A 12802-nucleotide genomic window follows, 5' to 3' on the forward strand; every position below is an offset into this window, starting at 1 on the left:
TCAGCAGGTATTTAGCCAAAACCTATTGGCTGAAACCTGCTAACAAACGTGTGCTGTGTCCAATCACAGCACGGGTCAGCAGGGGGCGAGTATAACCCAGAAGTAGGTGGTGACATATGGGTACGTTGCCTAGTCTGCAGCTGCCGCCCAGTGGCAGTAAATCTACTGTGAGGGGCAACAAGCAGTTAAGCACACTGACACCAACTGACACCGATACTAAATCTACATTTAGAAATGTTTTTTTTTTTTTATCCCACCTTAAATACTCGGCCCTGACCTTTGACCCCAACGTTTTGGCTTTGACCTTTGATCCCCACACTGACCCTGTCACTGACCTCCATCACACCCTGATGTAGATTTTTTATCACACACTGTTCTTTATTCAAATGTTTCTCCTCCAGCAAAGAGAAAAAGTATAAAATGTTCCATTTTCTCCATTCAAGAGGAGAAAAAAGAAAACCCAGAGAGGATTGTATAGAGACTGATCACTGCGATTCAGCTGCAGCCCTGATCCGGGTAAAACCACCTGATGTCCAAGATCTTTATATATCTACACTTAGCGGTGAGTACAGGAAATACCAGAAAATATATTATCTTTTTTGTGTTCTAAATTTCATGATTGTATTTCACTGCAGCCCTTTGCTAGTCTTTATCTGGCCTTTGGAGCAACATTCCTCCCACTGATACCAATGATGGGGCACTATTCCTCCCACTGACACCAATGATGGGGCACTATTCCTCCCACTGATACCAATGATGGGGCACTATTCCTCCCACTGACACCAATGATGGGGCACTATTCCTCCCACTGACACCAATGATGGGGCACTATTCCTCCCACTGACACCAATGATGGGGCACTATTCCTCTCACTGATACCAATGATGGGGCACTATTCCTCTCACTGATACCAATGATGGGGCACTATTCCTCTCACTGATACCAATGATGGGGCACTATTCCTCTCACTGATACCAATGATGGGGCACTATTCCTCTCACTGATACCAATGATGGGGCACTATTCCTCTTACTGATACCAATGATGGGGCACTATTCCTCCCACTGATACCAATGATGGGGCACTATTCCTCCCACTGATACCAATGATGGGGCACTATTCCTCCCACTGATACCAATGATGGGGCACTATTCCTCTCACTGATACCCAGTGGCGGCCCGTGCATTGTGGGTGCACAGGCGCCACCCCCCCCTATCCCTGCTGCCACCTCCCTATCTATGCGCCCGGCCCCTTTCAGGATGCCGGATGCATGGACTCCTATAGTGAGGGCAGGAGGGGGTGTATTTTTTTGAAGCACCTGGTTAGAACCAGAGGCTCTAATAGTCTTCAAAAATGGGGGGGCTCGGGGTGTCCCGCGATCCATATGTAGGGGGGTGGTGCTGTTAGCGGGGTGTCCGGGGGAGTATTGTCATGCAGTCAGTGTGTCAGTGTCTGTGGTGATGATCTATATACCATATATGTAATGCTGAGCTGTATACTCCTAACACTATGGATGGAAGCAAGTGGATACAGGGGATGGAGTGGGTGGATTCTATAAGGGGCGGGGCTTATGGGAAGTGGGAGGGGTCAAAAAGGAAGGGTGGGATCTGGTGCCTCCCCATCCTAAAACTTCACCAGCTGCCACTGCTGATACCAATGATGGGGCACTATTCCTCTCACTGATACCAATGATGGGGCACTATTCCTCCCATTGATACCAATGATGGGACACTATTCCTCCCACTGATACCAATGATGGGGCACTATTCCTCCCACTGATACCAATGATGGGGCACTATTCCTCCCACTGATACCAAAGATGGGGCACTATTCCTCTCACTGATACCAATGATGGGGCACTATTCCTCCCACTGATACCAATGATGGGGCACTATTCCTCTCACTGATACCAATGATGGGGCACTATTCCTCCCACTGACACCAATGATGGGGCACTATTCCTCCCACTGACACCAATGATGGGGCACTATTCCTCCCACTGACACCAATGATGGGGCACTATTACTCCCACTGACACCAATGATGGGGCACTATTACTCCCACTGATACCAATGATGGGGCACTATTCCTCCACCTACTCACCACAGGCTCTATATAACTGATGTTTATTCTCACTGATGCCGGGTCCGGGGTATTTTCTACCCTCACTGGGCACAGTCCGGCCCTCCTAAAGTCTGAAGACAGTAAACTGGCCCTATGAAAAGTTTGGAGACCCCTCTGGTCTAAATATCTGACAAACCATCCGGAGAATGTACGGCTTTTATTCATCAAGTTTTATTTAATCCTCCGGAATGTTACATTGTGGCAGAGATGGGAACATTGAGGATTATTTCTCTGTAGGGTTGTTGATCTTCCCCATGAAAATAATGCTTCCTTGCAGATTGATGCTGATAAAAAATGGCCTATTAAATGCTAGCCTTATGGGGACTGTATCTTTCCCCACGCCAGTGGCTGCGGCGGCCTCTGTCCCTCCTTCATCCACACGTATGACGGCCTGGTGTACGGCCTGAAATATAATAACAGACATGAGAAGATCAGCAAATAATCAGCAAACACAACCTGCTCATCTCTGACTCTATAAGATGATTGGTGTCGGGGGATGGGATTTATAATCAGTACAAGAAAAGACCAAGAAACATTCTATATATACAATTATCTTTGTGGGTTTTTTCTAATTATTTTCTCCAGTTCCTTTGCTGACTGTTGGATAGACCCGAGTTTACCAACCAGAGAGCCACGGAACCCTGAAGTGCCATCTCGGTTCTTCTGGGTTGCCATGACACCCGGTTTGCCCCGGATCAATGCCGTGACTTGCCATGGCATGGACAGGTCAGCCGCCAGCACCATACAACAATAGTGCCAGGATACATGGCCCCATTTGTTGGTATGATGATGGCAGCGGGCTCACCTGTACCATGGCAATGCATGGCTCTGATCCAAGGCAGATTGTCCGCAGCATTTATAGTGTTTGTTACCCCAACACTTCATATTCCTGATATGTGTCTGCTGTACCATGTACTTGTATGAGAAAGTCTCCTGTTCTCTTTGTGTTGCTTCCTTTGTGTGAAATCCCTGGTGTTCCTGCCAGTCCCTCTGCTTTACTATTAAATACTGACCACACTAAGCAGGAGAGCACACCATGGGCAGTACTGGGAACTCAGCCTGCTCTCCTCCAATGATCAGATTTGTCCTGACACCCCCCACTTTACAGCCATTCACTGGGAAGCTCAGTGTGCTGCTGCTTCTCCTCCCCCAGCTCTTATGCAGCTGAGAACAGAGGGAATGTGATCACTATACACAAATGTTTTTCCTTTCATTTCTATTTTAAACTGAATGGGTTGTTTTACATGATTCTGTTATCCTGACTAGGCGTCATATGACCTCCAGCAGCAGAAGCCGCAATCTCGTGCCCCCGGGGGTGCACAGCATGGTGATTGGTGGTGTGGGGTGTCAGTCTGACACAATGCATCTCTGATCTAGGTAAAGAGTCTATGACGGAGGCTCTTTACCATGTGATCTTCTGTGTCCAATCACAGCTGATCATGGTCTAAACAGGAAAAGCCATGTATCGGCTTTTCCTCCACTCGCACTGATAGGCACAAGTAGAGGAGAGCCAATCGGCTGCTCTCCTGACAGGGGGGGGTCTGATTGATTATCAGTGCAGCCCCCCAAGGATGCCCATCCAGGACCACAAGGGATGCCCACCCATGACCACCAGCTAAGCCCACTAGAGCCCACAAGGGATGTCAATCAATGCCCATTAGGGGTGGCACTCTGTGCCCATCGGTGATGCCTGCCAGTGCCTCCTGATGAGTGCTGCCTATCAGTGCCATCTATCAATGCCGCCGATCAGTGCCTATCACAGTTACATAGTTACATAGTAGGTGAGGTTGAAAAAAGACACAAGTCCATCAAGTCCAACCTATGTGTGTGTTTATATGTCAGTATTACATTATATATCCCTGTATGTTGTGGTCATTCAGGTGATTATCTAATAGTTTCTTGAAGCTATCAATGCTCCCCGCTGAGACCACCGCCTGTGGAAGGGAATTCCACATCCTTGCCTCTCTTACAGTAAAGAACCCTCTATGTAGTTTAAGGTTAAACCTCTTTTCTTTCCATTTTAATGAGTGGCCACGAGTCTTGTTAAACTCTCTTCTGCGAAAAAGTTTTATCCCTATTGAGGGGTCACCAGTCCGGTATTTGTAAATTGAAATCATATCCCCTCTCAAGCGTCTCTTCTCCAGAGAGAATAAGTTCAGAGCTCACAACCTTTCCTCATAACTAAGATCCTCCAGACCCTTTATTAGCTTTGTTGCCCTTCTTTGTACTCGCTCCATTTCCAGTACATCCTTCCTGAGGACTGGTGCCCAGAACTGGACAGCATACTCCAGGTGCGGCCGGACCAGAGTCTTGTAGAGCGAGAGAATTATCGTTTTATCTCTGGAGTTTATCCCTTTTTAATGGCAATATTCTGTTTGCTTTATTAGCAGCAGCTTGGCATTGCTGAGCCTATCATCTACTAGGACCCCCAGGTCCTTTTCCATCCTAGATCCCCCCAGAGGTTCTCCCCCCAGTCTATAGATTGCATTCAGATTTTTGCCACCCAAATGCATTATTTTACATTTTTCTACATTGAACCTCATTTGCCATGTAGTCGCCCCTCCCCCATTAATTTGTTCAGATCTTTTTGCAAGATTTCCACATCCTGCGGAGAAGTTATTGCCCTGCTTAGCTTAGTATCGTCTGCAAATACAGAGATTGAACTGTTTATCCCATCCTCCAGATCGTTTATGAACAAATTAAATAGGATTGGTCCCAGCACAGAACCCTGGGGGACCCCACTACCCACCCCTGACCATTCTGAGTACTCCCCATTTATCACCACCCTCTGAACTCGCCCTTGTAGCCAGCTTTCAATCCATGTACTCACCCTATGGTCCATGCCAACGCACCTTATTTTGTACAGTAAACGTTTATGGGGAACTGTGTCAAATGCTTTTGCAAAATCCAGATACACCACGTCTACGGGCCTTCCTTTATCTAGATGGCAACTCACCTCCTCATAGAAGGTTAGTAGACCTACGCGCACTCGCAATACACAAGTATACAGTACACAATACACAAGTATACAGCACACAATACACAAGTATACAGCACACAATACACAAGTATACAGCACACAATACACAAGTATACAGTACACAATACACAAGTATACAGCACACAATACACAAGTATACAGCACACAATACACAAGTATACAGCACACAATACACAAGTATACAGTACACAATACACAAGTATACAGTACACAATACACAAGTATACAGTACACAATACACAAGTATACAGCACACAATACACAAGTATACAGTACACAATACACAAGTATACAGTACACAATACACAAGTATACAGCACACAATACACAAGTATACAGCACACAATACACAAGTATATAGTACACAATACACAAGTATACAGTACACAATACACAAGTATACAGTACACAATACACAAGTATACAGCACACAATACACAAGTATACAGTACACAATACACAAGTATACAGCACACAATACACAAGTACTAACGATCCACACTCAGTACTCAGACAACACTCAGGTACTCACACTACACAAGTACTATGACCTCTGTTATAACCTCCTGTTTTAAACTCTGGTTTCAACTCACCACTTAGACCAGTTCCACTTGGACAGAGTTCCAGCAGACTCACAAATGATCAGGCTCACAATGAGTTCTACACGAGGTTATATAGGCCTCAAGCACCTGTGATATTGTTCTTCTCATAACTCTTAACGACTCTTTATCTGCTTAACTCTTCTTCATTTACCTTTTTCCTTTCTTTTTAGTTTTAGAGTAGAAAAGAGTTAAAACCTTACAAAATATTTCCCTTGATGTTGGTGGTCATCCAATCAAAGGTCACATTTAAAATCTCATTTAAAATTAAAGTCTCAGCTTGGCACTATAAATTCACATGTAAAAGTTACACTTTGCGTTGTATGTATAAAATAAATGTCCATTGAAACTGCATGTAAATTTCTTTTGTGTGAATGGAGCAAAGTCATCGGTTCTCTGGCTATACCCTCTGCAGTTTGAATGTGCGATTGTGGAAAATACCACATTATGACCACTAGATGGTGATGCGGAGCATACTTATTTCTGCTGATACTCCACCATCCAGTGGTCATAATGATGTAGTTCTGAACTTTTTGGATTGCTTGATATTTTATTATTTCAGCAGTTTTCTATGAGAGAACTAACATTGTCTTAATAGAAGATAATAGACGTGCACTGCCGAAAAATGTGTTCATTTTCGTTTCATTCATTTTCTTTTTCATTTTTCGGGTCATTCGTTATGATGGCAATTCGTAAATTCGTAAATTCAAAAATCCGAAAATAAGAAAAAAAAAAAAAAAATTTGAAAGACTAACTAATAATAACTTAACTATTACTAACTATTAAATTATAGGTATGTCAGGGCTGGCTCAGCCCTTCCTTCTCTGAGCTGGCCGCTCAGCTGTCGGCTAATTGCCAGCTCTCATCTCTCTCCAAAGTTAACCAGCTGTTGTGGATCTGCTCGTCAGTCCCGCCTACTTAAAGATCTCCAGCTCACTTCATTCCTGCCTCCGCCTTGGTCACATCACAAGAAACCATCTCCTGTGTTCCTGTTTAAAGACTGGCTTTGCTGACATCCCTTCTGGCTCCTTATCCTGCTTGCTGTTCTTCTACTTCTGGCCTGGCTGTTTACTTGATCTGGTTACTGAACTCTGGCTTAACTGACTACCCGATCCGGTTACTGGACTCTGGCTATGCTATGACTAGGCTTACTCTATTTACCTTTTTATTTTTATTAATAAACAAGTGTGGTTTTACTGTACTTCTGTCTCGGTCTGATTCATGGCTTCTGACAGTAGGTGAAGGCCATGAATTCAGAAGATAACGTTAATCAACTTGTTGGTAATATTTTTTCCAGATTAGATGAGCAAGATCACCGCATGAATCAGTTTGCCATGGCATTACAAACACTCCTGAGTTGCACGGCTCACCTGGATTCCCCCACTTTGGATGCTCCGGTACAACCTGTGTTGTAGGCCATCCCTGCTGCTGCGCCGGTCTCTGTGCAGGTACCCGCCTTGAGTATTAGAATGTCCGGTTCCGCTCTGCCTCCCCAGCGATTTGGGGGCGATCCAGTTCAATGCAGTGGGTTTCTGTGTTGCGTTTGTTAAAAATATGATTTTTTTATATTAATCAGACATAAGATACATGGGACAATATTATAATATTACAATAGTGAGTTGATTACTGTCAGTTTTTTGGCTTGAGTAGATTTCTCAAACAAATGCTGTTTTATACAATGGGGGTAGATGTCATTGTTGTATTCAATTGACAGTTCAATTAACAGGCTACTGTCTCTATAGCTAAAGTAAAGACATTACTTGTTTGAAATTCTTTCAGCTTTCAAACTGAAAGAATGACTGTTAAATGACTGTCTTGGTTTGAGTAGACAATGGGTACGTAGATACCATTTTTGTATTCAATTGACAGTTTTCAACAGTCCATTGTTTCTACAGCTACAGTAAACAGGTATGTTTTCTGTTGTTTGGTAACTATGGTAAACAGCCTGACACATAAAAGGGGTGAGTAAAGAGACACACACACACACAATCATTCTGTAACATCAGAAGCCACTCATAATAGAAGAAACTTGCCTGATGCTCCAGGAGAATCATTGCCAATGGAGATCACGAACATACAGTAACAGAAGAAAAGTAACCTTTAAGTGTATTTGTACTATTATAGACCATAGGCTGTTCAGTTTGCTAGGCATTTTGTTTGTTATAGATATCTGTCAGTCTTGTATTGTATTCCTCATATGGAGGCTCATGCCGCGATCTGTGCTATAATTCAACTGAAGCAGACCTGTTTTTCTGTAGTGTGTTGTGTAGCTTGTGCTAGGTAAACTGCTGTGTAAGCTGTTTAGGAAAAGCAAGGCTGCAGAGGGTTCTGGTGGCCAGAAGGAAGTGTGCAGCTTACCTGATTGGGCCAGAGACAATGAGTGGGAGCCTCTTGCTAAAGAATTTGTGAAGTATGCTTCTCCCTTGAAGCTGACTTGGGGTGATAAAGTCTCAGATCATTTTGTAGATTTTAGCCTTAAGGGGTTGGATTTAAGTAAAAAAGAGAAGAGGACAGTGTCCACAGTGGGCTGGTATTTCCCTAATGCTATTTACACTGAATCACATAGAAGGGAGAAGGCAGAGGCAGAAGTTAAGGTATTAAAAGACCAGCTAGCAGTTGCTTCAGAGTGTGTGCGTTCAGCTGCTAGTCGGGCTGATGATTTGCAAGAGCGGTGTGCAGCCCTCATGACCAAATCAATGTGTCACTACGCTTTGGGACCTGTTTGACATTTTTTTTGGGACTGTATTCATTTCCTTTTCATTTGCGATCACTAAAATCAGTACTATTAGTGATTAGATGGTTTATGTTGACATAATATTTGTATTCATTTTTGCTGCCACATTGGTTCATCTTTATTCACTTCTAGTTTGCCATATTTTTAGAACTCACTTTTCTAATATTTTCTGATCTTTAAACTTAATGCAGGTGCACTTGATTGATTTTCAAATGTCACTATATATTTATTTGATTAATTTAGACTAAATGATATATGGTCTTTTATTAGTCACTTTATTTACACATTTATGGGGCTCCGCCCACTCGCATACATCATTATATGCGTATTTATAGTCCAGCGCTACACTATTTTTTCTATTGTCCAAATCAATTAATGCCTTAAGGAAGAGGAAGGGCCGTAAACCTGTTAGTAAAGCCAGGGTATGTGCCGTTGTCACATCCCAAAATTGGGATTGTGAGGATGTGCTCTCCTCAAATGATAGTGAGGATGAGGAGATAAAGTTTGATATTTCGCATGATGATCGGCTAGTGCAAAAGAAAAAGTATGCCAGACCTCTCATTACTAAGCATAGGAAACGACAACATGATAGAGAGGATATGGCAGATGGGTAGGTGCATTATTGCAACCCCAGAGATGTTGAATTTGAAGAAGTACAGGAGTTTACACAAACTGAACTCCATGAGCTGGCAAAACAATACAAACAAAGGTCTGGGGAGCCCCTATTGACCTGGCTCCTACACTTATGGGATGAAGGGGCGGACAGTGTTTTGTCAGTTAAGGAAGCAGTGACTATGGGAGTGTTAACCCATGATCCACAATTGTGTCAGGCAATGTGAAAAGCCCAAGAGTTTAGCGTGACTTTTTCACTGTTAGACCTCGAGAGAGATGGAATAGTCCGAGTATGCGCTAGTCCTACTGACCTGGAAAATACCTACTCCTGGAGATCAATAGGAAAGGGTATTTCCAGGTTACGTGAGATGGGTTGTATAACCGGATTAAATACGTTTCCAGAATGGATGGGTCCAGATATGGAACCCTTTACATCTGCTCTGCGCTCTAAGCTGATGAAATCTGCACCATTTAATCTCAGGGCTCCATTATTTTCCTTGCTGGGAGGCCTGGGATTAAACAGAAAGATTCATGAAGCCACAGTCCTTTTAAGCCAGTTGGGGGAGCTAGAGGAGACTAAAACAAAACCTGTCAGGGCAGTAGATAAGGTCAAGGCCAGACAGGAAGAATACAAGCAGAAAAGAACAGAGAAGAAAGGGAATGGGGTAGAGAAGACAGGAGGTGAAGAGAAAACCAGGCTAGTTATTTCTAGGAAAGAAATGTGGGTGGACCTATTAAAGGCAGGAGTACCGAAAGATGAGATAGATGGGATTTCTACTGCAGAAATGCTGAAGAGGTGGAAACATTTAGTAGGGAAAACTGTCAGGGTTAGAAACACTACTCCTAGTGAAGATAACAGCAACCTGGACTTAGAGAAAACAGAACAGACCCCTCCTGTTAGCCCCAAACAAATTCCCAAAACTGAACATGAACCCAAATCCCTTTATCCTGGGGAGGAGTTAGAGAGAATCAGAAAAGGGGATTGGGAGGTTCCTTATCCTCTATGAAGGGAAGGTGAGTCTCCTGTAATAGCCGTGAGGGCAGTGACAGCAGGAGACCGATGCCCATATGCACCTGTCACTGTATGGTGGGGGAAGTCATCTTCTCCTACACATGTAATGGCTTTAGTTGATAGCGGAGCTGAAGTTACACTTTTGCAAGGTAATCCTTCCTATCACAAAGGAGAATTGATTTATGTAGAAGGTTTGGGAGGGCAAACCACACCAGCAGTTAGGATACGGGTGAAATTGGCTATTGGCAAGGGATCAGGATTTATGACAAATGTTTTGCTATCAGAGTTACCCGAAAATATTCTTGGGATGGATGTACTTCAAGGTCAGTCAATTCAGACTGAAAGAGGTACATTCACATCCGGTTATCCTGATAAAGCGTATCTGGTTAGGGCGGTGAAGGCTGTGGTCAGAGGTCATGCGAAATGGACCCCTGTATACATTCCTCCACCAGAGAAGCCAGTCAGTCTCAAGAAGTACAGACTTCCTGGAGGCCACAAAGAAATTGGCAAGACTATTCAAGATCTTTTGAGAGTAGGGATCATTAGACCTGCTGTAAGTCCTTTCTCGTCTCCGGTGTTCCCAGTAAAAAAACCTGATGGGACATATAGAATGACTGTGGATTACAGAGGTCTAAACAAAGTGGCACCTCCATTGAAGTCAGCTGTACCAGATATGATCTCAATTGTTGAGAAAATTGCTAAAGAGGCAGGAGAATATCATGCTGTGATAGACCTGGCTAATGCTTTCTTTTCAATTTTGATAGACCCAGAGTGTCAAGACCAGTTTGTTATGGTGTGGGACGGCCGCCAGTACATTTTCACTGTCCTCCCGCAAGGCTATCTTCATTCTCCAATGATTTGTCATGGACCGATTGCCCGAGATTTAAGTACCCTGAATTTGAAAGTCGCTGTGTTCCACTACATTGATGACATTGTGATCTCTGGAACAAAAGAAGATGTAACTGAAGCAGTGCACCTGCTGATAGAGCACTTGGAGAACAGAGGGTGAGCTATCAACAGAGACACAGTCCAAGGACCTGCCACAGAAGTGAAATTCCTGGGAATGATGTGGACTGGGCCGTAGAGGAAAATTCCAGAGACAGTTGTGCAAACTATCCAGGCTCTGTCACCCCCTACTACCAAAGAGGAGGCACAGAAGTTCATTGGAGTTGTGGGGTTCTGGAGATCGTTCATCCTACATCTTGGACTGATTCTGAGGCCTATATATAATGTTACCAGAAAAAAGACTGAGTTCTCATGGGGTTCAGAGCAGCGGACTGCATTCCTGGCTGCTAAAGAGGCTATTTTGCAGCATCAGGGATTAGGACCCGTGAGACAAGGAGTACCATTTCATCTGGATGTAGTGGAGCAGAATGGTACCATATCTTGGAATCTATGGCAGCTAAATGAAAAGAAAGGACTGAGAGCAATACTCATTGGATTTTGGTCCAAACAACTGACAGGGGCACAGAAGAGATACACGCCCCTAGAGAAGTACCTGTTTGGGGCCTATACAGCGCTTCAACATGTAGAGACCATTACAGGGAAGGACACAGTCACCATCCATACTGCATTGCCAATAGCAGGATGGGTGAGAGATAATGGACTGACCACTAGGGCAGCTGTAGCCCAGAACCAGACACTGATGAAATGGAAGTGGTACCTTTAAGAAAGAGGGGGTGTTGCAGCTTGAGATGTTAGAGACATTTCAAAACAGTTGACAGGGCTTGTTACTTTTACCAGCACCCGGCCAGAAGAAAAAATTCCTGTGCTGCAGTCATCCCCCATTCAAGAGGCTCCACCCTTTGAGTCTCTGTCAGAAGACATGAAGGAGTCAGTGTGGTTCACTGATGGTTCAGCCATAGTTGCCTCAACTGGGCATAAATGGACAGCAGCAGCCTACAACCCAAATACGGACACAGTCCTGCAGGAGACCAGAATTGGAGGGTCCAGTCAGTCTGCAGAGTTGAAAGCTGTAGTGATGACTCAGGGGGATCCTTCTTTCCATGTCACTATCTACACTGACAGCTGGGTGGATTTTAAAGGACTGACAACTTGGATGCCCACGTGGAAGTCCAATAAATGGATGATTCATGGAAAGGTGGTGTGGGGAGGCAAGGAAGTATGGGACTACATCTGGAAGGAAGCTCACTCCCGCACCATAAAAATGGGGCATTTTGATGCACATGTGCCCCTAGTCTCAGACTTTGAGAACTATAACAGAGTTGCAGATGAAATCGCCAAAGTGAAGGCAGTTGTGCCAATTGATCCTGTCTTGATGAACTTGGCAAACTGGGCCCACAAGCAATCTGGACTATTTGGGCAGAAAGCAACATATGAATGGGCACAGCAGAGAGGATTGCCTTTATCCATGGACATAATAAAGACTGTAATAGAGAACTGTACAGTGTTTGGAGAAATGTGACAATGGCCATTGCAAAAGTACTCCACTGGGAGGGGTTTAAGAGGGGTGAGAGGCCTGCAGAGATCTGGCAGATTGACTTCATTGGTCCCCTGCCCCGGGGAAACAATGGACTGAGATATTGTTGTACTGCAGTGGACACCTATTCAGGACTTATGCTTGTCCATCCTTGCAAACATGCAGATCAAGCCACAACGCTTCAACTGCTCCAGAAACTTGTCGTTGCTTATGGTTGTCCCAAACAAGTCCAAAGTGATAACGGCTCACACTTCACCGGATCAACAGTACAGCGGTGGGC

At 44.2% G+C, this 12802-nt stretch overlaps 1 protein-coding gene across 2 annotated transcripts in view; it reads right to left on the reverse strand.

Moving 5' to 3' along the window:
• Positions 1-2279: 2279 nt before the first annotated feature.
• Positions 2280-12802, reverse strand: part of LOC141117070 (serine protease inhibitor A6-like) — a 58941-nt gene continuing 48418 nt past the window's right edge. The window contains exons 4-5 of one of the 2 annotated variants that reach the window (XM_073609671.1): positions 7095-7256; positions 2280-2527 (exon numbers count right to left, since the gene is read on the reverse strand). In XM_073609671.1, the coding sequence (XP_073465772.1) occupies positions 2348-2527; positions 7095-7256 (342 nt within the window). In that variant the 3' untranslated portion in view covers positions 2280-2347. The remainder of the gene's footprint in view (positions 2528-7094; positions 7257-12802) is intronic. The other variant, XM_073609672.1, reaches the window with a different exon arrangement.

Source organism: Aquarana catesbeiana, linkage group LG13 (assembly GCF_042186555.1).
Source record: "Aquarana catesbeiana isolate 2022-GZ linkage group LG13, ASM4218655v1, whole genome shotgun sequence".
NCBI lineage: Eukaryota > Metazoa > Chordata > Amphibia > Anura > Ranidae > Aquarana > Aquarana catesbeiana.